Source organism: Heterodontus francisci, chromosome 13 (genome assembly GCF_036365525.1).
Source record: "Heterodontus francisci isolate sHetFra1 chromosome 13, sHetFra1.hap1, whole genome shotgun sequence".
NCBI lineage: Eukaryota > Metazoa > Chordata > Chondrichthyes > Heterodontiformes > Heterodontidae > Heterodontus > Heterodontus francisci.
This window is the reverse complement of record NC_090383.1, coordinates 27,397,171-27,420,689: the sequence shown is the minus strand read 5'-3', so window position 1 is coordinate 27,420,689 and position 23,519 is coordinate 27,397,171. Positions and strand designations below refer to the sequence as shown.

Below are 23,519 nucleotides of genomic sequence, written 5' to 3'. Positions count from 1 at the left end.
TTCTGCAAATGCTGTTAGCAGCCCTAGTAGTGTGCTCCTTTAGTCTGCATTTACGTAGGAGGATGTGGCGTCTAATTTTCCCAATGTTTCAGGGTTGGCTGACTGGACAGTAGGGGTTTTCATTTTGGACTCCTCCCGGACCTCTTTTAATCCGTCCTCATTCGTTCTCTTCCTCCCTAACTCTTTACCACACCTGTGCCTGTTTGTCCCCTTTTGTTCTCGGCAGGGGTCCCTCACAATTCACCAGCCCTCTGCTGGAGGGTCCTCCAAACACTGGTACAGGATTAGGGGTTTGTAATAAAGTCCAGTAAAAGTCTCAGGCAAAGATACTTACCACAAAATTAATATTTTTCCATTTGGCATGTGGGTTTTCCATCACACTACCAAAAAAAATTACTGGTCAGTTATCTCAGTTGTGTTTAGGACTTTGCTGTGCACTAATTTGCTGCCACATTTGTCTACGTAACAGCAGTGACAACACTGAAAGGTAATTAACTGGCTGTGAAGTTGGGATGTCCTGGTGATGTGAAAAGTGTTAGATGGATACAAATCTTTTGTACGAGTGAAAGGAAACAGCAAAAAGAATCCCTGCACCTGACTCTCATGCACTGACTACTGCTGGAAAGCTTGCCTATGAACATCAGGGAAGGAAATGAGTGGCCTCAGCTATACCTTCTTAGCTGATTTACCTGGCATCACTCACGAGGCTGATGTGAGGAACGACCACCACCCGTTTGAAGTACTGGAGAGCGGCTGCCATCTATACCCCTAGCAAGCGTCAGCACCTTCATGAGAGGAGGTTCAAGAAAAGAAAATAATCCAATAATCAGAAGTGCCCTCTCTGCTGGTGCATTAAATTGCACACTGTTAATGGGAATTTTGAGGGTGGGATCCTGTGCTTCATTACATTGTCTGGTGTGGAATACAGGCCAGATCTGAATCTCAGGCAGTGATATCATGTGGCCTAAGTTTGGGGACGAACTGATGGGGTAGAATCAAATGTAAACCTTGCTTCTCCCATGCCTGTAACTTGTTCTCCTTGATTATAAGCGTCAAGAAAACGATGGTCATGGGACAAGGTGTTGCATCTTTGCCCCTGATCTCAGTAAATAAAACCCCACTGGAAGTGGTTAGGAAATTCTGCTACCTTGGGTCCACAGTGACAGAAAATCTGTCTCTTGATGCAGAGCTCAATACATGCATAGGGAAAGCAGCTACCACCTTTGGCCGACTTGCAAAACATGCATGGGATAACACCAAGCTGACCCTTAGGACCAAGCTGATGGTTCATAAGGGTTCCGAAGAAGGGTCACTGACCCGAAACGTTAACTCTGCTTCTCTTTCCACAGATGCTGCCAGACCTGCTGAGTGAATCCAGCATTTCTTGTTTTTGTTATGGTTCATAAGGCCTGTGTTCTCAGCACCTTTCTGTATGGCTGTGATACATGGATGACTTACAGCTACCAGGAAAAGAAGCTTAATAATTTCCATCTTCACTGTCTATGGTGAATTATGGGTATATCCTGGGAGGACAAAATCACAAATATGGCAGTCCTCTTAATGGCAGAACTCCCAAGTGTGTTGGCACTAATCAAACAGAGGCAGCTTTAGTGGATCGGACACACATCCGCAGGATGGAAGATGATCGCATACCCAAGGACCTGCTGTATGGTGAGGTAGCCGGGCCAGACGACCAGTGGGCGTCCAAAGCTCCGCCTCAAGGATGCTTGCAAGTGTGATATGGACCCTAAATGTCAACTATTGCACTTGGGAGTCACTAGGTGGCGAAAGAGGGAGATGGTGAAACATCCTGTGGACTGGCGTGCATTACCACAATGACCAGTTGCTACAGCAGCTTGGCAACAGGCACCAACATCAAAAACAACAACTCATAGCATCACTTGGCAGCTTCACAGTCAGTACTTGTGGCAGAACCTCCCTCTTCACAGCCATCAACAAAGGTGCACCAAGAGAAAATACCCCACCTAAATGGATTGTTTGCTGCGTGTCCATCATCTTTCATTGATGGAAGGATCCAATCACGTTACATAAGCCAATCAGGTCACCAATCAGGTGAGTTTGGGGCCCTCATGTCTCCCTCCCTTTCCCTGACCACACTTTCCACCTATCGACTGCTGGAGCGTCTCGCCACACTCCTTGGTCAAACAGGCCAACTGCGCAGGCGTTGTTTCTAGGCGCGCCGTTGCTAAAGTATCCGTAAACGTTGTTTTGATTGGTGTCAGCGGTCGCTATGCTACAACGGCCGGCCAATCGGAGGAGCCGCAGCCGGGTTGTGCAGTTGTCGCTGGTCGTGAAGTGAAGCTGGTGTTTGTGCAAAGCGGCCGAGGCAGAGCGGCGGCCATAAACCGTCCTGAAAGTAGCTGGGGTTGGTAGGTCGTGTTATTATTATGAAGTGTCAACGATATAATCAATTAATCAGATTACACAGGAAAGTGTAGTTACTCACTGGTGTTAATTATTAAGGTTATGAATAACCAATAAGTTTATAATTATTGTGATAGTTATAAAGTTGCATTATTAATAATTGAAGTAAATGGTTATTAATAACGCTACTGAACGTAATTTATTGGTGTTATTTACAATTTGGGGTTTATTGTTAATAAACATAATTATTTGAGTTTCAGGGTTTGTGAGACTCTAGCATTACTATTAACAGCTTCCTGCATAGCCTAGTCCTTTCCTCAAGCTATGTCTCTTCAACTTGGCTAACTGACTGGAAGTAACTGTGGTGGTGGCGGCATTGACTCTTGTACAGTAGGGTCACTTTCCTGTCAAATGGTGTCTCTGGTTTCTCTGTAGGTGACTCCCCTCTGGAGGAATGACGGCAGGATCTATTGCAGTCCCACAAATCATCCCATTGAGGGTCCCCCTCCCTGGCAAACCCAAGAATGAAATTGATACTAACACTCTTATTGGAATCAAGTCTGGTAAGAAAAAGGCTGGTTGCTTGACTATAGTGGGTGTGAAAGGGACTCTTAAAATTGTGAATGTTGGAGGGAACGTCAGTATTATAACCAAGGGAACATACATGCCTCCAGAGGCACTACTTGAGTCAATCTCTGTAACTTTCTCCAGCCCTACAACCCTCAGATCTCTTCACTCCACCAATTCTAGCCTCTTGCACATCCCCAGTTTTCATTGCTCCACCGTTGATGGCTATGCCTTACCTCTCTAGGTCCTAAGCTCTGGAATTCTCTCCCTAACCTCTCTGCTGCTCTCTTTAAGACCTTCTTCAAAACCCACCGATTTGACCCAGCTTTTGGTCACTGGTCTTAACATCTTCTTTGGCTCGGTGTCAGGTTTTGCCTGATTACGCTTCTGTTGATTGCCTTCGGATATGTTACATTAAAGGCATAGAATATTACATTGTAGAAGTAAGCCATTCAGCCCATAAATCCTGTGCCGGCTCTTTCAAAGAGGAATCCAGTTAATCCCACTCTCTTCCTCTTTCCCCATATTTTAGCAATCTTTTCTCCTTCAATTACCTTGGAAGACTGTTATATCTGTATCTGCCACCCTATCAGACAGTGCATTCCAAATCTTAACCACTTCTTGAGTAAAAAAAGGTTTATCTCCTGTCACTTCTGACCCACGGAGGACACCCAGTCTTAACCATGCCCTCCGTCCCCCCACAACTTACCGGGGTCTGCCAGAATGGCCTCGGCAACCCCACCTCACTTACCTTTGGGTCTGGGGTTCCAGCGCTGGGCCTCATCCCAGGCCTGGTGCAGTGCTGGCTGTGACCACTGCCCCCGATACTAATGAGTGCCGGCCCTCTGATTGGCCAGCAGCTCTTGGAGGTGGGATCCCTGTCTTTAAAGGGAGTTAATTGGCCAAGCACTGCTGAATTGCACCAGGTTGGGGAAGGGGGACTCTAAAGGGCCATGGCAGGGTTCCCCTCACCTTTTTGGCCTGGTGGCTCAATTAAGTTCAACCCTGTAATCTTTCATCCTTGCACCTATTCTAGTAAATCTTTTCTGTACCCTCTCCAAACTCTTCACTTCCTCCCTAAAATGTGGTGCCCAGAATTGGACACAATACTCCAGCTGGGGGTGAACTAGTGTTTTATATAGAGTTAGCAAACTTTTTGGCTTTTGTACTTTGAGTGAGATTTTAACTCATTCAAAACCCACCCACTTGCACAGAGTTAAATCGGGTCCTTTGTGTTTATTTATAAAGCCGAGGAACCCACATGCTTTATGAATTGCTTTTTTATACTATCCTGCCACCTTCAAAGATTTTATGCAGAAGCACCCACAGTCTTCTTGCACCCCTTTTAAAGTTGTAACATTTAGTATGCATTGCCTCTCCTCACTCGTGGAGGAGAAATTGCTGGCCATCCTGGGAAATGGAATCATAAAGCAGTGGCTGCTAGTGGCGCTGAAGTGATCAATAATGAGGGTATCCGCATACCTTCAGTTATGTAGATAGATTGGAGAAGTTGGGACTGTTTTCCTCAGAGAAGAGAAGGTTGAGAGGAGATTTGAAAGAGCTGTTTAAAATCATGACAGGGTAGTTAGGGAGAAACTGTTCGCATTTGTGGAAGGATCGAGAACAAGAGAGCACAGACTTAAGGTAATTAGCAAAAGAAGCAATAGCGACGTGAGGACAAACGTTTTTATGCAGCGAGTGGTTCGGATCTGGAATGCTCGACCTGAGAGTGTGGTGGAGGCAGGGTCAATCCTGGCATTCAAGAGGGAATTGGATTTTTATCTGAAAAGGAAGAAAAAGCAGAGCTACGGGAAGAAGGTGGGGGAGTGGCATTAGGTAAATTGCTCTTTCGGAGAGCTCGCACGGACAGGATGGGCTGAATGGCCTCCTGCGCTCTAACAATTCTGTGATTCTGCGAACCTTTTCATTTTTTCCCTCCAAAATGTATCTCTTCGTACTTTTTTCCACATTGAACTTCTGTCATGCATCTGCCCATTCCACCTGTCTATGTCCTCGCTGTTTTACTACACTTCTCAGTTTTGTGTCCCCTGCAGATTTCAATATTGTGCCCTATACCCCCAGGTCTAAGCCATTAACGTATATCACAAACAGCAGTGGTCCTAGTACTTACCCTTTGGGAACTTCACTGTATATCCCCCTCCAGTCCGCAAAACAGCCATTCACCAAAACTGTATTTCCTATTCCTTAGCTAATTCCGTATCTATGCTACTACTGCCCTTTACTCCACGGGCTTCTATTTTACTAACAAGCCTTGTGTGGTACTTCATCAAATACCAACTGCACTGCCATCTCTGTTACTTCATCAAAAAATTCAAGCAAGTTAGTCAAACACGATTTGTCTTTAACAAATCTGTGTTGGCTCTTCATTAGACCATGCTTGTCCAATATAAATGTAAGTTGTTGTCTCATCCCATTTCGAAATGAAAACCACTGTTGGTGACAAAGATTAATAGTTGGTGATAGTTGCACTGTCTGCAAGTCAACAGTGTGATTTCCATCTTGCACGTTCACACATGTTCTACTACTGACATTTAGTAGCTGCCCAGAGAATGTAAATATGGAAATGGATTAAACAAGGTGTCAACTATTGGCTCAGTGGTAGCACACTCACCTCTGAGTCACAGGTTTGTAGATTCAAGTTCCTGGAATGGGGTACCGCACTAGAGTGTCAGCAGAAAATCTAGGCTGACATTTCAGTGCTGCGCTGCTGGAGGTTCCATCTTTCAGATGAGATGTTAAACAAAGGCCCCTTCTACCCTCTTGGGATGTAAAAGATCCCATGCCACTGTTTTGAAGAAGAGCAGGGGAGTTATCGCTTAACCAACACTTAAGAAAACGCAAATGATCTCATTGTTGTCGTACTGCTGTTTGTGGGATCTTTGTGTAAATTAACTGCCTGTTTCCTACATTACAGCAGTGACTATACTTCAAAAAGTATTTAATTTACTGTAAAGTGCTTTGGGAAGTTTTGAGATTGTGAAAGATGCTGTACATATGTCTTTTATGTTTGAAATACTTTCTGCCCTAGCAAATATATACCAACACTGGCGTAGGAACCAAAACACAAACCAGAACTGAATCAGAGGAAAGTGTATCAGTTTGGTTGCCACTTGCAACTTTTAACGTGTGTGTGTGTGTGTGGCACTACCACCATGTTAAATGACATAAATTCAGAACAGATCTAGCAGCTCAAAACTGGGCATACATGAGGTGCTGTGGGCAATCAGCACCAGCAGAATGGTACTCAACCACAATCTGTAACCTCATGTCCCGGCATATCCCTCACTTGACCATTACCATCAAGCCAGGGGACCAATCCTGCTTCATTGAAGAGTGCAGGATGAGCACACCAGGAGCAGCACCAGGCATACCTAAAAATGAGGTGCCAACCTGGTGAAGCTACAACGTAGGACCACATGCATGCCAGACAGCAGAAACAGCATGTGATAGACAAAACTAAGTGATTCTACAACCGACAGTTCAAAGCTCTACAATCCTGCCACATCCAGTCGTGAATAGTGGTGGACAATTAAGCAACTAACAGGAGGAGGAGGCGGCTCCATGAACATCCCTATCCTCAATGATGGAGGAGCTCAGCACGTGAGTGCAACGGACAAGACTGAACCAGAGTTCAGCCAGTAATGCCAAGTGGATGATCTATCTCTGCCTCCTCCTGAGGTCCCCAGCATCACAATTGCTAGTCTTCAGCCAATTTGATTTACTCTACGTGATATTAAGAAACTGCTGAAGGCACTGGATACAGCAAAGGCTATGGGCCCTGACAACATCCTGGTAGTAGTACTGGAGACATGCTCCAGAACTAGCCGTGCCCCTACCAAGTTGTCCCAGTACAGCTACAACATTGGCATCTACCTGACAACGTGGAATATTGTCCAGGTATTTCCTGTCCACAAAAAGCAGGACAAATCCAATCCGGCCAATTACCACCCTTTTAATCATCAGCAAAGAGATGGAAGATGTCATCAATAGTGCTATCAAGGGGCACGTGCAGAGCAATAACCTACTCACCAATGCTCAGGTTTCGCCAAGCCCCTTTGCTCCAGACCTCATTATAGCCTTTGTCCAAACATGGACAAAAGAGCTGAATTTCAGAGATGAGGTTAGAGTGACTGCCTTTAACATCAAGGCAGCTTTTGACCAAGTGCGGCATCAAGGAGCCCTAGCAATATTGAAGTCAATGGGAATCGGGGAAAACTCTCCACTGGCTGGAGTCATACCGAGCACAAAGGAAGATGGTTGTTGGAGGCCAAACATCTAAGCCCCAGGACATGGCTGCAAGAGTTCCTCAGGGTAGTGTCCTAAGGCCCAACCATCCTTAGCTGTTTCATCAATGATCATCCCTCCACCATAAGGTCAGAAATGAGGATGCTCGCTGATGATTGCACAGTGTTCAGAAGCATTCGTGATTCCTCATACTGAAGCAGTCTAAGCCCACATGCAGTAAGACCTGGAAAACATTCAGGCTTGGGCTGATAAGTGGCAAGTAACATTTGTGCCACAAAAGTGCCAGGCGATGACCATCTCCAACAAGAGCGAATCTGACCATCTCCTTTTGACATTCAATGGCATTACCATCACTGAATCCTCTACCATCAACAGCTTGGGGGTCACCATTGACCAGAAACTTAACTGGACCAGCCATATAAATACTGTGGCTGCAAGAACTGGGAACTCTGTGGTGAGTAACTCACCAAAGCCCAAAGCCTGTTGACTATCTACAAATCATAGGTCAGGAGTGTGATGGAATACTCTCCACTTGCTTGGATGAGTGCAACTCCAACACTCAGGAAGCTCGACACCATCCAAGACAAAGTTGCTTGCTTGATCGGCACCCCATCCCCAAACATTATTGAATTTCAGCCAGTATAGATACATTTAAATGCTACTTTATATTCAGGAAACAGCAGGTTGAATTACTCCAAATAGATCAGTGTGAGCAGCTTTCATTCCGTGAAATAAACACCTGCAAGGAAAGGTAAACCAGCACGACTGTCGAGACTTTATACCATGTTATCCATACCTACTGTGATGATGCAGTTATTGTTGTAACAGGTCTAGCACTCCACCATTGTTAAAGGGGAATTTTTTCCGTTGTGACAAGCCCTCCACTTGTTTGTACTCCGAGAGATGCCTTGCCCTTCCAGCTAATTATAGAATCTTACAACACAGATGGAAGCCATTCGGCCCATCAAGCTTGTGCTGGCTTTTTGAAAGAGCTATCCAACTCGTCCCACACCACCTGATCTTTCAACATAACTCTGCAGTGTTCTCCCTTTAGAGAATTTATCTAATTCCCTTTTGAAAGTTAATATTGAATCTGCTTCTGCCACCTTTTCAGGTGGTGGAGTCCAGATTATAATAACTCACTGCGTTAAAAAAAATTCTCCTCATTTCACCTTTCGTTTGTTTGTCAATTTTCTTAAATCTTTGCCCTCTGTCTACTGGCACTTTTGCCAGTGGAAATAGTTTCTCCTTATTTACCATATCAAAACTCTTCAAATTTTGAACACTACGATTAAATTCCCCCCTGAACCTCCTCTGCCCTAAGGTGAGCAATCACTGCTTCTCTGGTCTCCACATAAGTGGAGGTTGATTGGAGGCAAGGAATCTTGCGGGGATAAATTTTTAACAAAAGCAAGCTCCCTAATGACATTTTTATTTTATCATTTTTATTTAACAGATACCTGTGATGTGGATATATACTACACAGTAAATGGCAGCAGACCTCAGCTCTTGAAGAAACCAAGTTATGGGGAGACCTCCACCCTAAAGTACAGGAAACCATTCACATTGCAGGCAGGCAAAGGAACCGTTAAAGCTTTGGCTGTTTCTAGGTAAACCTCCAAAAAGTCTGTAGGAAAAAAATTCCATTTGAGAGAAGTTTTTATTGGACCAAAAAGCAAATCATAGAATTGTACAGCACAGAGGAGGCCATTTGGCCCATCATACCTGTACCATATCTTTGCAAGAGCTATCCAATTAATCCTACTCCCCTGCTCTTTCCCCATAGTCCTGTAATTTTTTTCCCTTTTCAAGTATATATCCAATTCCCTTTTAAAAATTATTATTGAATCAGCATCCACCACCCTTTCAGGCAGTGCACTCCAAATCAAAGTAATTCACTGCGTTTAAAACAAAAAATTTGCTTCATTCCTCCTTGATCTCCTTGATTCTTTTGCCAATTATCTTAAATCTGTTTCCTCTGGTTACCGACCTCTTGCCAGTGGAAACGGTTTCTCCCTATCTGATCTATCAAAACCCTTCAAAATTTTGAATGCCTCTATTAAATCCCTTCATCCATCTCTGCTCTCTCAAAGGAGAATAATCCCAACTTCTCTAGTCTGCATGTAATTTCTGAATGTAACTGAAGTCACTCATCTCTAGTACCATTCTAGTAAATCTCCTCTGCATGTTTTCCAAGCCTTGACATCCTTCCTAAAATGTACTGTGCACAATTGCATTCAATACTCCAGCTGAGGCCTAACCAGTGATTTATAAAGTTTTAGTGTAACTTCCTTTTTATTTGAACTCTATGCCTCAATTTATAAAGTCCAGGATCACGTATGCTCTTTTAACACACTTCTCAACTTGTCCTATCAGGTTCAGTAATTTGCGTTTGTAAACTCCCGGGCCTCTCTGTCCTGCACCCCTGTTAAAATTGGATGATTTAGTTTATATTGCCTCTTCTCATGCTTCCTAGCAAAATGTATTATTTCACACATCGCTGCATTAATTTCCATCTGCCATGCGTCTGCTCATTTTACTTGTCTGTCTATGTCCCCCTGAAGTCTGCTACTGTCCTCACTGATTACTATTCTAAGTTTTGTGTCATCTGCAAAATTTCTGTTGACTATTAGAGATGGTCGAGAGAGTGGTGTGGTGACCAAGGTGTTTCTTGTGGAGTATGTACAGTCCAATGCAGAGGAAGTATTGGAGGATGATGATGAGAATTTCCTGCAAGATTATGCAAAGGAGCTTTCCAGACAGGTAAGCATGTGTAATAGTGTATGGTAGGTAGGCTTCATGCTCCAAGTGCGAGTTGGGTATTCCTGCACAGGTTTTTAGAAATTAATTGATTCTTTGTGGGAGTCAAAGAATGATCTGTGAGAGATTCTTTCTTCTAATGTTGGCTTCCTGTTTACATTCTTAGTGTAATGTTGAGGGCAAAACACAGCTGTAAATTACTAAATCTAACAGTTCGGAACATAGGAACAGGAATAGGCCATTCAATCCCTTGAGCCTTTTCTGCTATTCTGTTAGGTCTTGGCTGATCTGTACTTCAGCTCATTTACCTGCCTCAACTAATAAAAATCTGTCCTGAAAATTTCCATCATTCACAGCCTTTTAAAGGAGATTTCCTCAACCCCTTGTGTGAAAAAATGATTCCTGATTTCACTGTTGAATTGTTGAGCTGTAATTTTAAGGGTTTAAGAAGGGGATAATTTGTAAAATAGCTGAAAGAAGTGTGAAGGTAGAGAAACACTATTGTAACAATTTCAACAGCATTAATAATGGAGGTTGTAGAATAAGGGTAAATTATGAAAAACATCCTATTTTTTATTTTGAATCCTGGAATTTAATCCAATGTTCAGTTCAATCAAAAGATAACACATTGTGTACAACACAGATTTGATTTCTGTAATGTGTTTCTGAGATTAGGGAGGTATATGTGTGCAGTATTAACATCAGATAAGAAACACTGAGACAAAGTAGATGCATTTTTACTCTGCATCTGCCTGCACAATGCTTTTTGGTGATATTGGAAGCAAAAAGTATTCTATTTCCCTTGATTCCTTCACCTTGTTTAATAATTTTTTTTTTATTTTAACTGTTGCTATGTGGCTAGGAAAGCCTTTCTGAATCTCCAATCCAAAGATCTGTATACGATAGTTCAGCACATTATGTATCCTGGTATGGTATTGGGGTGTATAGATTATGAAGGTCCCATATCTGAGTTCTACTGTAAAGAAAAAAGAAAGGCTCTATATAGAGCCTTTCATGACCTCAAGGCATCAGAAAGCATTTTACAGCCATTAAGTACTTTTGAAGTGTAGTCACTGTTGTATTGTACGAAATGTGGCAGCCAATTTGCATACGTCAAGGTCCCATGAACAGCAATGAGATAGGAAGGTAGGAACAGGAGTAGGCTGTTCAGCCCCTCCAGCTTATTCTACCATTTAATGAGATTGTGGTTGATCTGTATCCTAATTTTATCTACTCTCCTTGCTCCATGTTTGTTAAAGCCTGGCTAGCAAGAATCTATTGATCTGAGATTTAAAATGATTAGTTGTGATAGCATCTACTGCTGTTCCCTTAACTGTCGCTGGGTCAAAATCCTGGAACTCCTGCCCTAACAGCACTGTGGGTGTACCGACACCACACGGACTGCAGAGTTCAAGAAGGTGGTTCACCATCATCTTCTCAAGGATAATTAGACATGGGCAATATGTGCTGGCTTTGCCAGCAATGCCCACATCCCACGAGCGAATAAAAAAGAAAATTATGTTCATAGACTCCTAAATCTCTTTGCAACGCCACTGTTCCTATCTATTCACCATTTATAAAATACTCAGATCTATCCTTTTTTGGTCCAAAATGAATGACCTCACATTTACCTGTATTCAGATTCATTTGCCACAGTTTTGTCTACTCACTTAACCTATCAAAGTCTCTTTATAATTTTGTGCTTCCAACTACAACTATTTAATATGCCACCAATCTTTGTGCCTTTGGCAAACTTGGATATACGATCCTCTCTTGTGTTATATAAGCCATTCATAAATATAGTGAATAGTTGAGGCCCCAACACCGATCCTTGAGGGACACCACTAGTTACTTCCTTCCAATTGGAATCCATTATCCCTACTCTCTGTCTCCTACCACCTAATCAATCTCCTAACCGGGTCAATAATTTTTCTTCAATTTCATGAGCTTCACTTATGTGGAACCTTATCAAATGCTTTCTGGAGGTCCATATAAACTACATCCATAGACTACTACACCTGTCTACTACTTTAGTTACTTCCTCAAAAATTCAAATAGGTTTGATAGACATGACTTACCTATTACAAATCCATAATAAAAACAGAAAATGCTGGAAACACTCAGCAGCTCTGGCAGCATCTGTGGGGAGAGAAACAGAGTTAACATGTCAGTTTAAGGAACTTTCATCAGAACTGGAAAAAGTTAGAGAAGTAACAGATTTTCAGCAAGTACAGAGGCATGGATTTACAAATCTTTCTATTCAGCTTGAATTTCTTTAAGTACTCAGTCACTCTGCCCTTCGTTATAGTTTCCAACAACTTCTCCACAACAGTTGTTAGACTCACATGTCTATAATTTCCTGGTTTTTCTCTCTCACATTTCTTAATCTGTTTTAGAATCAGAAAAGGGGAGGGATAAATATTGGCCAGAATACTGAGGGAGCTCTCCTCCTGTTCTGTTAAAAAAAGTACTGCAGGATCTTTATTTGTCCACCAGAGAGCACAGCAGGGCTTTGGTTTAATGTCTCACCTGAAAGGCAGCCCTTCCAACAGTGCAGCATCGCACTGGAATGTCAGTGTAAATTTTTGTGCTCAAGTTGTTGAAGTGGGATTTGAACCTTTGACTTTCCTGATTCAGAGGCAAGAGTGCTACCACTGAGCCACAGCTATCTGGTGACCAAACTGCTGTCAGTCAGGCCATTAGAGCTCTGCCATTAGCCACAAGACACTTGGACACAAGCAGCGTTCCTGTTTCTGATTGGTTAGCCTCAAGGGCATAAGGTGAGGACTGAATAGGGACCCACTGTGATGGCTCCCTTGGTTGAATCGCCAGCAAACACCCTGTCCATGCTGAGACATGAAGCCTGGGCATCTGAACAAGGTACTGCATTCAGTTGTGGAACTGTACCCCAGCATGAATCACCACTTTCAGGAAAGGAAAAGAAAAGGGAGAATATTTTGGGGGCACAAATCTGTAGATGCAGTTCTTTTTGCCACAGTCTATTCATTTCACAAAATCTGAGAGCTGTTGATTTATTCTGGTAAGGGTTTGATGCACCACCCATATGCACAGGCAACCTGCACCTTTACCATGTACCATGACTGTATATTTTTAACAAATGGTCTTGCCATCTTAGGAAACTCTAGAGAGGTTGACAGGCCCCACTGCTGCAATCAGTACAACTCTAAGCAAGGAAAACAAGCCTACCTGGAAAGAAGCAATACAAAAAATTCCTGGTAAGCAATCTGGAGAATTTGATGGCTTAATCTTGTAGTAGCTCTTTTACATGCTAATTTATATAAAACTTCAGTACAGAGTACTAAGGGAGTGCTGCACTCTGAGCTGCTGTATTTCGAAAGCAATGTTAAACAACAACAGTAACGTATTATAAAGCACCTTTAATGTAATAAAAGGTACTATAGAAATATCCACTTTATGGGAGCATTATATAACACAATTTGACACCAAGTCAGATAAAGAGGTATTGGGGCAGATAACCAAAAGCTTGGTCAAAGAGAGTGGTTTTAAGGAGTGTCTTAAAGGAGGTAGAGAGGCGGAGAGGTTTTCGGAGGGAATTCCAGAACTTCAAGCCTCGGCAGCTGAAGGCATGGCTACTAATGGTGGAGCAATGAAAATCGAGGATGCTCAAGAGGTCAGAATTAGAGGATATCTTGGAGGGTTGTAAGGCTGATGGAAATTACAGAGATAGGGAGAGGTGAGGCTATGAAGGGATTAGAAAACAAGGGTGAGAATTTTGAAATGTTGCCATTGTTTAACTGGGAGCCAGCCTAAGTCAGCGATTAAAGGAGTAATGGGTGAACAGGACTTGGTGCGAGTTAGGACACGAGCAGCAGACTTTTGCATGACCTCCAGTTTATATAGGGTAGAGCATGGGAGGCCGGCCAGGAGTGCATTGGAATGGTCGTCTAGGTGTAACAAAGGCAAGGCTCAGGATTTCAGCCGTGGATGAGCTGAGGCAGAGGCGGTGTCGGGTGATGTTACCGAGGTTGAAATAGGCGGTCTTAGGTAATGGTGTGGATATGGGGTGGGAAGCTCGTCTTGGGGTCAAGTACGACACCATGTTTGCCAACAGTCTGATTCAACTTCAGACAGTTGCCGGGGAGAGGCATAGAGTTGGTGGCTAGGGAGTTTGTTGCAGGAACCAAAGACAATGGTTTCAGTTTTCCCAATATTTAGTTGGAGGAAATATTCTGCTCATCCAATCCTGGATGTCGGACAAGCACTCTGACAGTTTAGAGACAGTGGAGGGGTTGACAGAGGTGGTGATGAGGTGGTAGAGCTGGGTGTCATCAGCATACATGTGGAAATTGGCGCTGGCTTTCAGACCCAGAAACTAAGGTCCTATCTGCTCCCTTAGCAGGGAGTTCTCTCCCAATGTCTTGGATAATACTTATCCCTCAACCAACATCACTGAAAAAACAAATAAACTGGTCATTTATCACATTTATCTTTGTGTGCAAATTGGCTGCCAGGTTTACTATATTACTAAAGTGACTACACTTCAAATGTATGTAATAAGCTATAAAGTGTTAGGTACATCCTGAAAACAAGAAAAACACTATATAAATGTGTTATATGAGCATTCAAAGGCCTACAAAGAGGAGATAGTTTGGGTACTGACTAGACACATTCATGTGAGGGGGAAAAGAAGGGCATCCAAAGCTTCCTAGATGACTAAAGATATAGCGATTAAAATGAAACAGGAAAAGGAGGCTTATGATGAATATCTGGCTCATAATACTGTAGTGAGCTAAGCTGAATACAAAAAGTACAGAGGAGAACTAAAAAAGGAAATATGAGAGTGTATGAGAATTGTTTAGCGGATAACTTAAAAGGGGACGCAAAAGTTTTTTTTATAAATGTATAAATTGTAAAAAGATAGTCAAACAAAGGTTGGGGCTTAATAGGGATCCAAAAAGAGATCTTGTGGAGGCAGAAGACATGGCTGAGGTACTAAATGAGTACTTTGTATCTGTTGCGATTAAAGAAGTGGATGTTGCCAATTGGATATTGGATCCAATTGGAAATTGATAAGGATGAAAATAGATACGGTGGAGGTCCTTAAAAGACTGTCCCTCCTCAAAGTAGAGCAATCACCCAGTCCAGATGGAATACATCCTAGATTGCTGAGTGAAGTGAGAGTGGAGATAGCAGAGGCTCTGGTATGGAACCCTCCTTCAATATGGGACTGGAATATTGCAAATGTCACACTTCTATACACTAAATTGCATCTGCTATGTGTCTGCCCATTTCACCAGTCTGTCTATGTCCTCCTGTAGTCTGTAATGATCCTCTTCACAGTTTACATTTAGACAGAAAGCAGAGAGTAGTGGTGAATGGTTGTTTTTCAGACTGGAGGTAAGTATACTGCACTGTTCCCTAGGGGTCAATATAAGGACCACTGCTCTTTTTGATATATATTAATGGACATATAGGAGCAGGAGTAGGCCATTTGGCCCCTCGAGCCTGCTCCGCCTTCAACTAGATAATGGCTGATCTTCTACTTCAACGCCATTTTCCCCATATCCCTGGATATCTTTAATACCTAGAAATCTATCGATCTCTGTCTTGAACATACTCAATGACTGAGCCTCCCCAGCCCGCTGGGGTAGAGAATTCCAAAGATTCACCTCACTTTGAGTGAAGTAATTCCTTCTCATCTCAGTCCTAAATGGCCTATCTCTTATTCTGAGACTCTATCACCTGTTTCTAGACCCCCCTCCAGCCAGGGGAAACATCCTTCCTGCATCAAACCTGTCGAGCCCTATAAGAATTTTATTTGCTTTAATGGGATCACCTTTTGTTCTTCTAAACTCTAGAGAATACAGGCCCAGTCTCCTCAATCTCTTTTCACAGGACAGTGCTACCAAGCCAGGAATTAGTCTGGTGAACCTTCGTTGCACTCCCTCTATGGCAAATATGTCCTTTCTTGGGTAATGAGACCAAAACTGTACTCAATATTCCAGGTGCAGTCTCACCAAGGCTCTATATAATTGCAGCAGACTGCTTAACTCCTGTACTCAAATCCTCTTGCAATAAAGGCCAACATACCATTTGCCTGCCTGATTGCTTGCTGCATCTGCATGTTAGCTGTCAGTGACTTATGAACAAGGACACCCAGGTCCCTTTGGACATCAACACTTCCCAATCTCTCTCCATTTAAGAAATACTCTGCATTTCTGCTTTTCCTGCCAAAGTGAATAACTTCACATTTTTCAACATTATATTCCATCTACCATGTTCTTGACCACTCACTTAGCCTGTCTAAATCCCCTTGAAGCCTCTTTGCATCCTCCGAATAACTCACATTCCCACCTAGTTTTGTGTCATCAGCAAACTTGGAAATATTACATTTGGTCCCCACATCCAAATCATCGACATAAATTGTTATTAGTTGGGGCCCAAGCACTGATCCTTGCAGTACCCAACTAGTCACAGCCTGCCAACCTGAGAATGATCCGTTTATTCCTACTCTCTGTTCTCTGTCCATTAACCAATTCTCAATCCATGCTAGTATATTACCCCCAATCCCATGTGTTGTAATTTTGCTTACTAACCTCTTGTGTGGGACCTGATTGAAAGCCTTCTGAAAATTCAAATATACCACATCCACTGGTTCCCCCTTATCTATTCTGCTCGTTACATCCTCAAAAAACTCCAACAAATTGTCAAACATGATTTCCATTTCATAAATCCATGTTGACTCTGTCCAATCTTACTATTATTTTCTAAGTGTCCAGTTATCACATTCTTTATAGGGTCATAGAGTCACACAGTTATACAGCACAGAAACAGGGCCTTCGGCCTATTGTGGCTGTGCCAGCCATCAAGCACCTAACTATTCTAATCCCATTTTCCAGCACTTGGCCCGTAGCCTTGTATGCTATGGTGTTTCAAGTGCTCATCTAAAAACTTTTTAAATGTTGTGAGGGTTTCTGCCTCTACCACTTCTTCAGGCAATGCGTTCCAGATTCCAACCACCCTCAGTGAAATTTTTTTTCCTCAAATCCCCTCTAAACCTCCTGCCCCTACCTTAAATCTATGCCCCCTGGTTACTGACCACTCTGCTAAAGGAAAAGTTTTTTCCTATCTATGCCCCTCATAATTCTGTACACCTCAATCATGTACCCCCTCAGCCTTCTCTGCTCCAAGGAAAACAACCCTAGCCTTTTCAGTCTCTCTTCATAGCTGAAATGCTGCAGCCCAGGCAACATCCTGGTGAATCTCCTCTGCACCCTCTCCAGTGCAATCACATCCTTTCTCTAGTGTGGTGTCTAGAACTGTACACAGTACTCCAGCTGTGGCCTAACTAGCGTTTTATACAGCTCCATCATAACCTCCCTGCTCTTATATTCTATGCCTTGGATAATAAAGGCAAGTATCCCATTTGCCTTCCTAACCACCTTCTGTACCTGCGCTGCTGCCTTCAGTGATCTATGGACAAGTACCCCAAGGTCCCTCTGACCCTTTGTACTTCCTAGGGTCTTAACATCCATTGTATATTCCCTTGCCTTGTTAGTCCTCCCAAAATGCATCACCTCACACTTCTCAGGATTACTTAGATTATAATAGATTCTAGCATTTTCCCTACTATTGATTTCAGGCCAACAGGTCTGTAGTTCCCCGTTTTCTCTCTTTGTTAAAAATTGGGGTTACATTTGCTACCTTCCAATCTGCAGGAACCACTCCAGAATCTATAAAATTTTGGAAGATGATCACCAGTGTATCCACTATCTCTACAGCCACCTGTTTCAACACCCTGAGATGTAGATCATCCGGTCCAGGGATTTAGCAACTTTCAGTCCCATTAATTTCTCCTGTAATACTTTTTTACTAATACTAATTTCTTTCAGTTCCTAATTCTCGCTAGTCCCTTGGTTCTTTAGTATTTCTGGGAGGTTTTTTGTACCTTCCTCCGTGAACTCAGACAAAAGTATTTGTATACTTTTCTCTACCAATCCCTTATTCCCCAGACCTGAAACATTAACTCTGCTTCTCTCTCCACAGATGCTCCCTGACCTGCTGAATATTTCCAGCACCTTCTGTTTTTATTCTTACCAATGTTTGCTGCCCATTGCCACCCAAACTGATTCTACATCTTGATCCTTCAATCTAAGATCCTCTCTCACGAATGTAATGATCTCATCCTTTATTAACAATGCTACCCCAACTCCTTTTCCTTTTTGCCTATCCTTCATAAATGTCAAATACCCTTGAATATTCAGTTCCCAGCCTTGGTAACACTGCAACCACATCTCTGTAATTAATGGCAATTAGATCATATGTATTTACTTCTATTTGTGCTGTCAATTCATCAACTTGTTGCGAATGTTGTGTGCATTCAGATAGAGAACCTTTAATGCTGTCTTTTTATTATTTTCACAACCTCTAGCCTTATCTGCTGGGGCACTCTTAAGTTTATATGCTCTGTACCCTTCCTGCCACACTCTGATTATCATTACCCTTATTGCTACTTTGCTCTCTTGCCTTCTCCTCTGTCTTTAAATTATCACATCTTCCCTCACTTGATCCCTTGCCCGACTATTTAGTTTAAAGCCCTCTCTATCACCCTAGGTATACGACTCACCAGAACACTGGTTCCAGCATGGTTCAGGTGAAGACCGTAGGAACTGTACAGCACCCACTTTCCTCAATACTAGTGCTAGTGCCCTGTGAATTGAAATGACCTGGACTTGAGTGTGCAGGGCATAATTTCAAAGCTTGTAGGTGACATGAAACTCAAAAATGGAGTAAACAGTGAGGAGATTGTTCCAGAATACAGGAGGACATAAGCAGAATGGTGAAATGGGCAGACACATGGCAGATGCAATTTAATGCAGCAAAGAGTGAAGTGACACATTTTGGTGGGAAGAATGAGGAGAATCAATATAAACTCAATTTTAAATGAGGTATGGGAACAGAGAGACCTGGGGGTGTATCTACACAAATCTCTGAAAGTGGCAGGACAAGTTGAGAAAGCTGCTTAAAAAATGCATATAGGACCCTTGGCTTTATAAACAAAGGCATAAATTACAAAAGCAAGGAACTGTTCAGGCCCTAGCTGGAGGATTGTGCTCAATTCTGGGCACCACACTTTAGGAAGAATGTCCAGGCCTTGGAGAGGGTGCAGAGGAGATGTACTGGGATTGCGCCAGGTAGTGAGGGAACCAACTAGAGGAGACAAACCAACTAGACCATGTCCTCACCAATTTACCCTGTCATAGTTGCATCTGTCCATGACAGTATAGGTAGGAGTGACCACCACACAGCCCTTGTAAAGACAAAGTCCAGTTTTCGCACTGAGCATACCCTCCATCATGTTGTGTGGCACGACCACCGTGCTAAATAGGATAGAACAGATCTATTAGCAGAAAACTGGGCATCCACGAGGCACTGTGGGCCATCAGCAGCAGCAGAATTGTATTCAACCACAATCTGTAACCTCATGGCCCGACATATCCCTCGCTTGACCATTACCATCACGCCAAAGGACCAACCCTGCTTCAATGAAGAGGGCATGCCAAGAGCAGCACCAGGCATACCTAAGAATGCGATGTCAACCTGGTGAAGCTACAACACAGGACTACTTACCTGCAAAACGCCTGAAGCAGCATGCGATAGATAGGGCTAAGCAATCCCATAACCAACGGATCAGATCAAAGCTCTGCCATCCTGCCACATCCAGTAATGAATGGTGGTGGACAATTAAACAACCAATAGGAGCAGGAGGCTCCACAAATATCCCCATCCTCAATGATGGCGGAGCCCAGCACGTCAGTGCAAAAGACAAGGCTGAAGCATTTGCAACCATCTTCAGCCTGAAGTGCCAAGTGGATGATCCATCTCAATCTGCTCCTGAGGTCCCCAGCATCACAGATGCCAGTCTTCAGCCAATTCAATTCATTCCATGTGATATCAAGAAACGGCTGAAGGCACTGGATACTCCAAAGGCTACGGGCCCTGACAACATCCCAGCTGAGTATGTGCTCCAGAGCGAGCTGCGATCCTAGCCAAGCTGTTCAAGTAGCTACAACACTGGCATCTACCTGGCAATATGGAAAATTGACCAGGTATGTCCTATCCACAAAAAGCAGGACAAATCCAAGCTGACCGATTACCGCCCCATCAGCCTCCTCTTGATCATAAGCAAAGTGATAAAAAGGTGTCGTTGACAGTATCAAACAGCGCTTACACATCAATAACCTGCTCACTGATGCTCAGTTTGGGTTATGCCAGGCCACATGGCTGAAGACCTCATTACAGCCATGGTCCAAACATGGACAACAGAGCTGAACTCGAGGTGAAGTGAAAGTGACTGCCCTTGACATTAAGGCAGCTTTTGACTGAGTGTGGCGTCAAGGAGCCCTAGCAAAACTGGAGTCAGTGGGAATCGGGGAAAACTATCCACTGGTTGGAGTCATACCTAGCACGAAGGAAGACTGTTGTGGTATTGAAGGCCAATCATCTCAGTCCCAGGACATCACTGCAGGAGTTCCTCAGGGTAGTGTCCGAGGCCCAACTATCTTCAGCTGCTTCACCAATGACCTTCCCTCCATCATAACGTCAGAAGTGAGGATATTCACTGATGGTTACACCATGTTCTGCAACATTCGCAACTCCTCGGATACTGAAGCTGGCCAGGTCCATATGCAACAAGACCTGGACAAATTCAGGCTTGTGCTGATAAGTGGCAAGTAACATTCGTGCCACACAAGTGCCAGGCAATGACCATCTCCAACAAGTGAGAATCTAATTATCTCCCCATGACATTCAACGGCATTACCATTGCTGAATCCCCCACTATCAACCTCCTGGGGGTTACCATTGAGCAGAAACTTAACTGGACCAGCCACCTAAACACTCTGGCTACAAGTGCAGGTCAGAGACTGGGAATTCTGAGGTGAGTAACTCTCACCTCCTCTGACTCCCAAATCCTGTCCACCATCCATAATATACAAGTCAGGAGTGTGATGGAATACTCTCCACTTGCCTTGATAGGCGCAGCTCCAACAACACTCAAGAAGCTCGACACCATCCAGGACAAAGCAGCCCACTTATTTGGCACCCCATCCACCAACTTAAACATTCACTCCATCCACCACCGATACACAGTGGCAGCAGTGGGTGCCATCTACAAGATGAACTGCAGAAACGCACGGAGGCTCTTTTGACAGCACCTTCCAAACCCGTGACCTCTATCACGAAAGGACAAGAGCAGCAGATGCATGGGAGTACCACCTCCAAGTTCCCCTCTAAGCCCCACACCATCCTGACTTGGAACTATATTGTCGTTCCGTCACTGTGGCTGGATCAAAATCCTGGAACTCCCTTCTTAACAGCATTGTGGGTGTACCTGCAGAAGAGGGACTGCAGCAGTTCAAGAATGTGGCTTACCACAACCTTCTTGAGGACAATTCGGGAGGAGGAACAAATGCTGTCCTTGCTAGTGTGTGGAAATCCCATGAAAGAATTTTTTTTTAAAAGGATGGTGCCAGGACTGCAGGACTTCAGCTACACGGAGAGACTAGAGAAGCTGGGTTGTTCTCCTTAGAGCCAAGAATTTTAAGGGGAGATTTAATAGAGGCATTCTAAATTATGAGAGATTTTGATAGAGTGCATTGGAAAAACTGTTCTATGGGTAGACATATCAGTAATTGGAGGACACGGGTTTAAGATTATTGGCAAAAGAGCCAGAGGTGAGATGGGGTGAATTTTATTTTTATTTTTATTTTTACACAAGTAGTTATTGGGATTTAGAATCTGCTGCCTAAAAGTGTGGTAGAAGCACATTCAATAATAACTTTCAAAAAGAAGGGGATATATACTTTTAAGGGGAGGAAATTGCACAGTAATGGTGAAAGCTGGGGGAGTGGTACTAATTTGATATCTCTATCAAAGAACTGGCACTGGCAAGATGTACCAAATACCTCTTCTGTGGTGTAAACTTTAATGATTCTTTATTCATGCCAGCTGAAATGTTTGTCCCTTGTTGAAGGATTATCTATGATTGCTTCCTGACATTTGTACAAATGTGCTGTGACCACTAACTATCCATTTTTTGTCACACGTGCTTCTTTACACGATACTGAGTAGCAGAAAAACACTGGTCAATATGGCTGGAATTTTACTTTGGGTGGAAGGTGGCGAGCCCGCCTCCACTGGACCTGGGGAACCAAGCTGGGATTTTTCATTCTCCAGGCCCTTATTGGCCTTGGGAGGGACTTCCACCTCCTTGAGGCAGGAAGTCCCACCTGATGGAGCTGCTGATCATAGTCCCAGCAGCACCACAAGGAGCAGTGGCCACTGCTGAGACTACACCCAGCCATTGGAGGCAACGGGAAGGATGGCCCCGGAACTCGGGTAAATTTTTAGGGCCTCGCCGGGGACAATCGGCCGGGCCCTGGCAAGCCGAGGGGTTTTGGTTAGGTGGGGTGGGGGGAGTGTTGTGCATTGGTGTTTTGGGACTTCGAGGTGGCCCTCCGTGTGGCACAGGGTGCCCAATCAGGAGGGCCCCACCCCCCAGCCCGCAAGAAGGCCGCCTGGTTTTACCAGGTAGGGTTATTAGGGCCTTTGCTCTCCGGCCATCGAGGGTAAAATACCCGCCATGACGGGAGGAGGCCCTTAAGTGGCAGTTGAATGGCCTGGAGCAGTCTAGCCATTGAAGGGTCACTGACCTGAAACGTTAACTCTGCTTCTCTCTCCACAGATGCTGCCAGACCTGCTGGGTATTTCCAGCATTTCTTGTCTATATAAATGCAAGTTGTTCTTTTATCGATTCAAGGGATTTATATGATGCAACCTTCATTAGAGACCTGAAATTAGGCTATGTTTTATGCTATGCAATAATATTTGTTTTATAAAGAAAAGGAAAAAAAGACACAATGTACTAATGGCCAGTAAGTTTAGTAAGTTTGCGGACGACACAAAGGTTGGTGGAGTTGCGGACGGTGATGAGGATTGTCAGAGGATACAGCAGGATATAGATCGGTTGGAGATTTGGGTGGAGAAATGGCAGATGGAGTTTAATCCGGACAAATGTGAGGTAATGCATTTTGGAAGGTCTAATGCAGGTGGGAAGTATACAGTAAATGGCAGAACCCTTAGGAGTATTGACAGGCACAGAGATCTGGGCGTACAGGTCCACAGGTCACTGAAAGTGGCAACGCAGGTGGATAAGGTAGTCAAGAAGGCATACGGCATGCTTGCCTTAATCGGACGGGGCATAGAGTATAAAAATTGGCACGTCATGCTGCAGCTGTACAGAACTTTAGTTAGGCCACACTTGGAATATTGCGTGCAGTTCTGGTCGCCACACTACCAGAAGGACATGGAGGCTTTGGAGAGGGTACAGAAGAGGTTTACCAGGATGTTGCCTGTTCTGGAGGGCATTAGCTATGAGGAGAGGTTGGATAAACTTGGATTGTTTTCACTGGAACGACGGAGGTGGAGGGGCGACATGATAGAGGTTTACAAAGTTATAAGTGGCATGGACAGAGTGGATAGTCAGAAGCTTTTTCCCA

General features: G+C 43.7%; 1 protein-coding gene across 6 annotated transcripts in view; it reads left to right on the top strand.

Annotated features, from left to right (window-relative positions):
* The window catches only part of dzank1 (double zinc ribbon and ankyrin repeat domains 1), a 140,981-nt gene that overhangs the window by 13,589 nt on the left and 103,873 nt on the right, over positions 1–23,519 (top strand). For 3 of the 6 annotated variants that reach the window (XM_068044592.1, XM_068044591.1, XM_068044586.1), the window contains exons 1-5: positions 2,306–2,390; positions 2,821–2,948; positions 8,675–8,828; positions 9,852–9,981; positions 13,115–13,214. In XM_068044592.1, coding sequence (XP_067900693.1) covers positions 2,840–2,948; positions 8,675–8,828; positions 9,852–9,981; positions 13,115–13,214 — 493 coding nt within the window. In that variant the 5' untranslated portion in view covers positions 2,306–2,390; positions 2,821–2,839. Of the gene's footprint in view, positions 1–2,023; positions 2,074–2,305; positions 2,391–2,820; positions 2,949–8,674; positions 8,829–9,851; positions 9,982–13,114; positions 13,215–23,519 lie in introns of those variants that run through there. The other 3 variants (XM_068044588.1, XM_068044587.1, XM_068044589.1) reach the window with 3 other exon arrangements.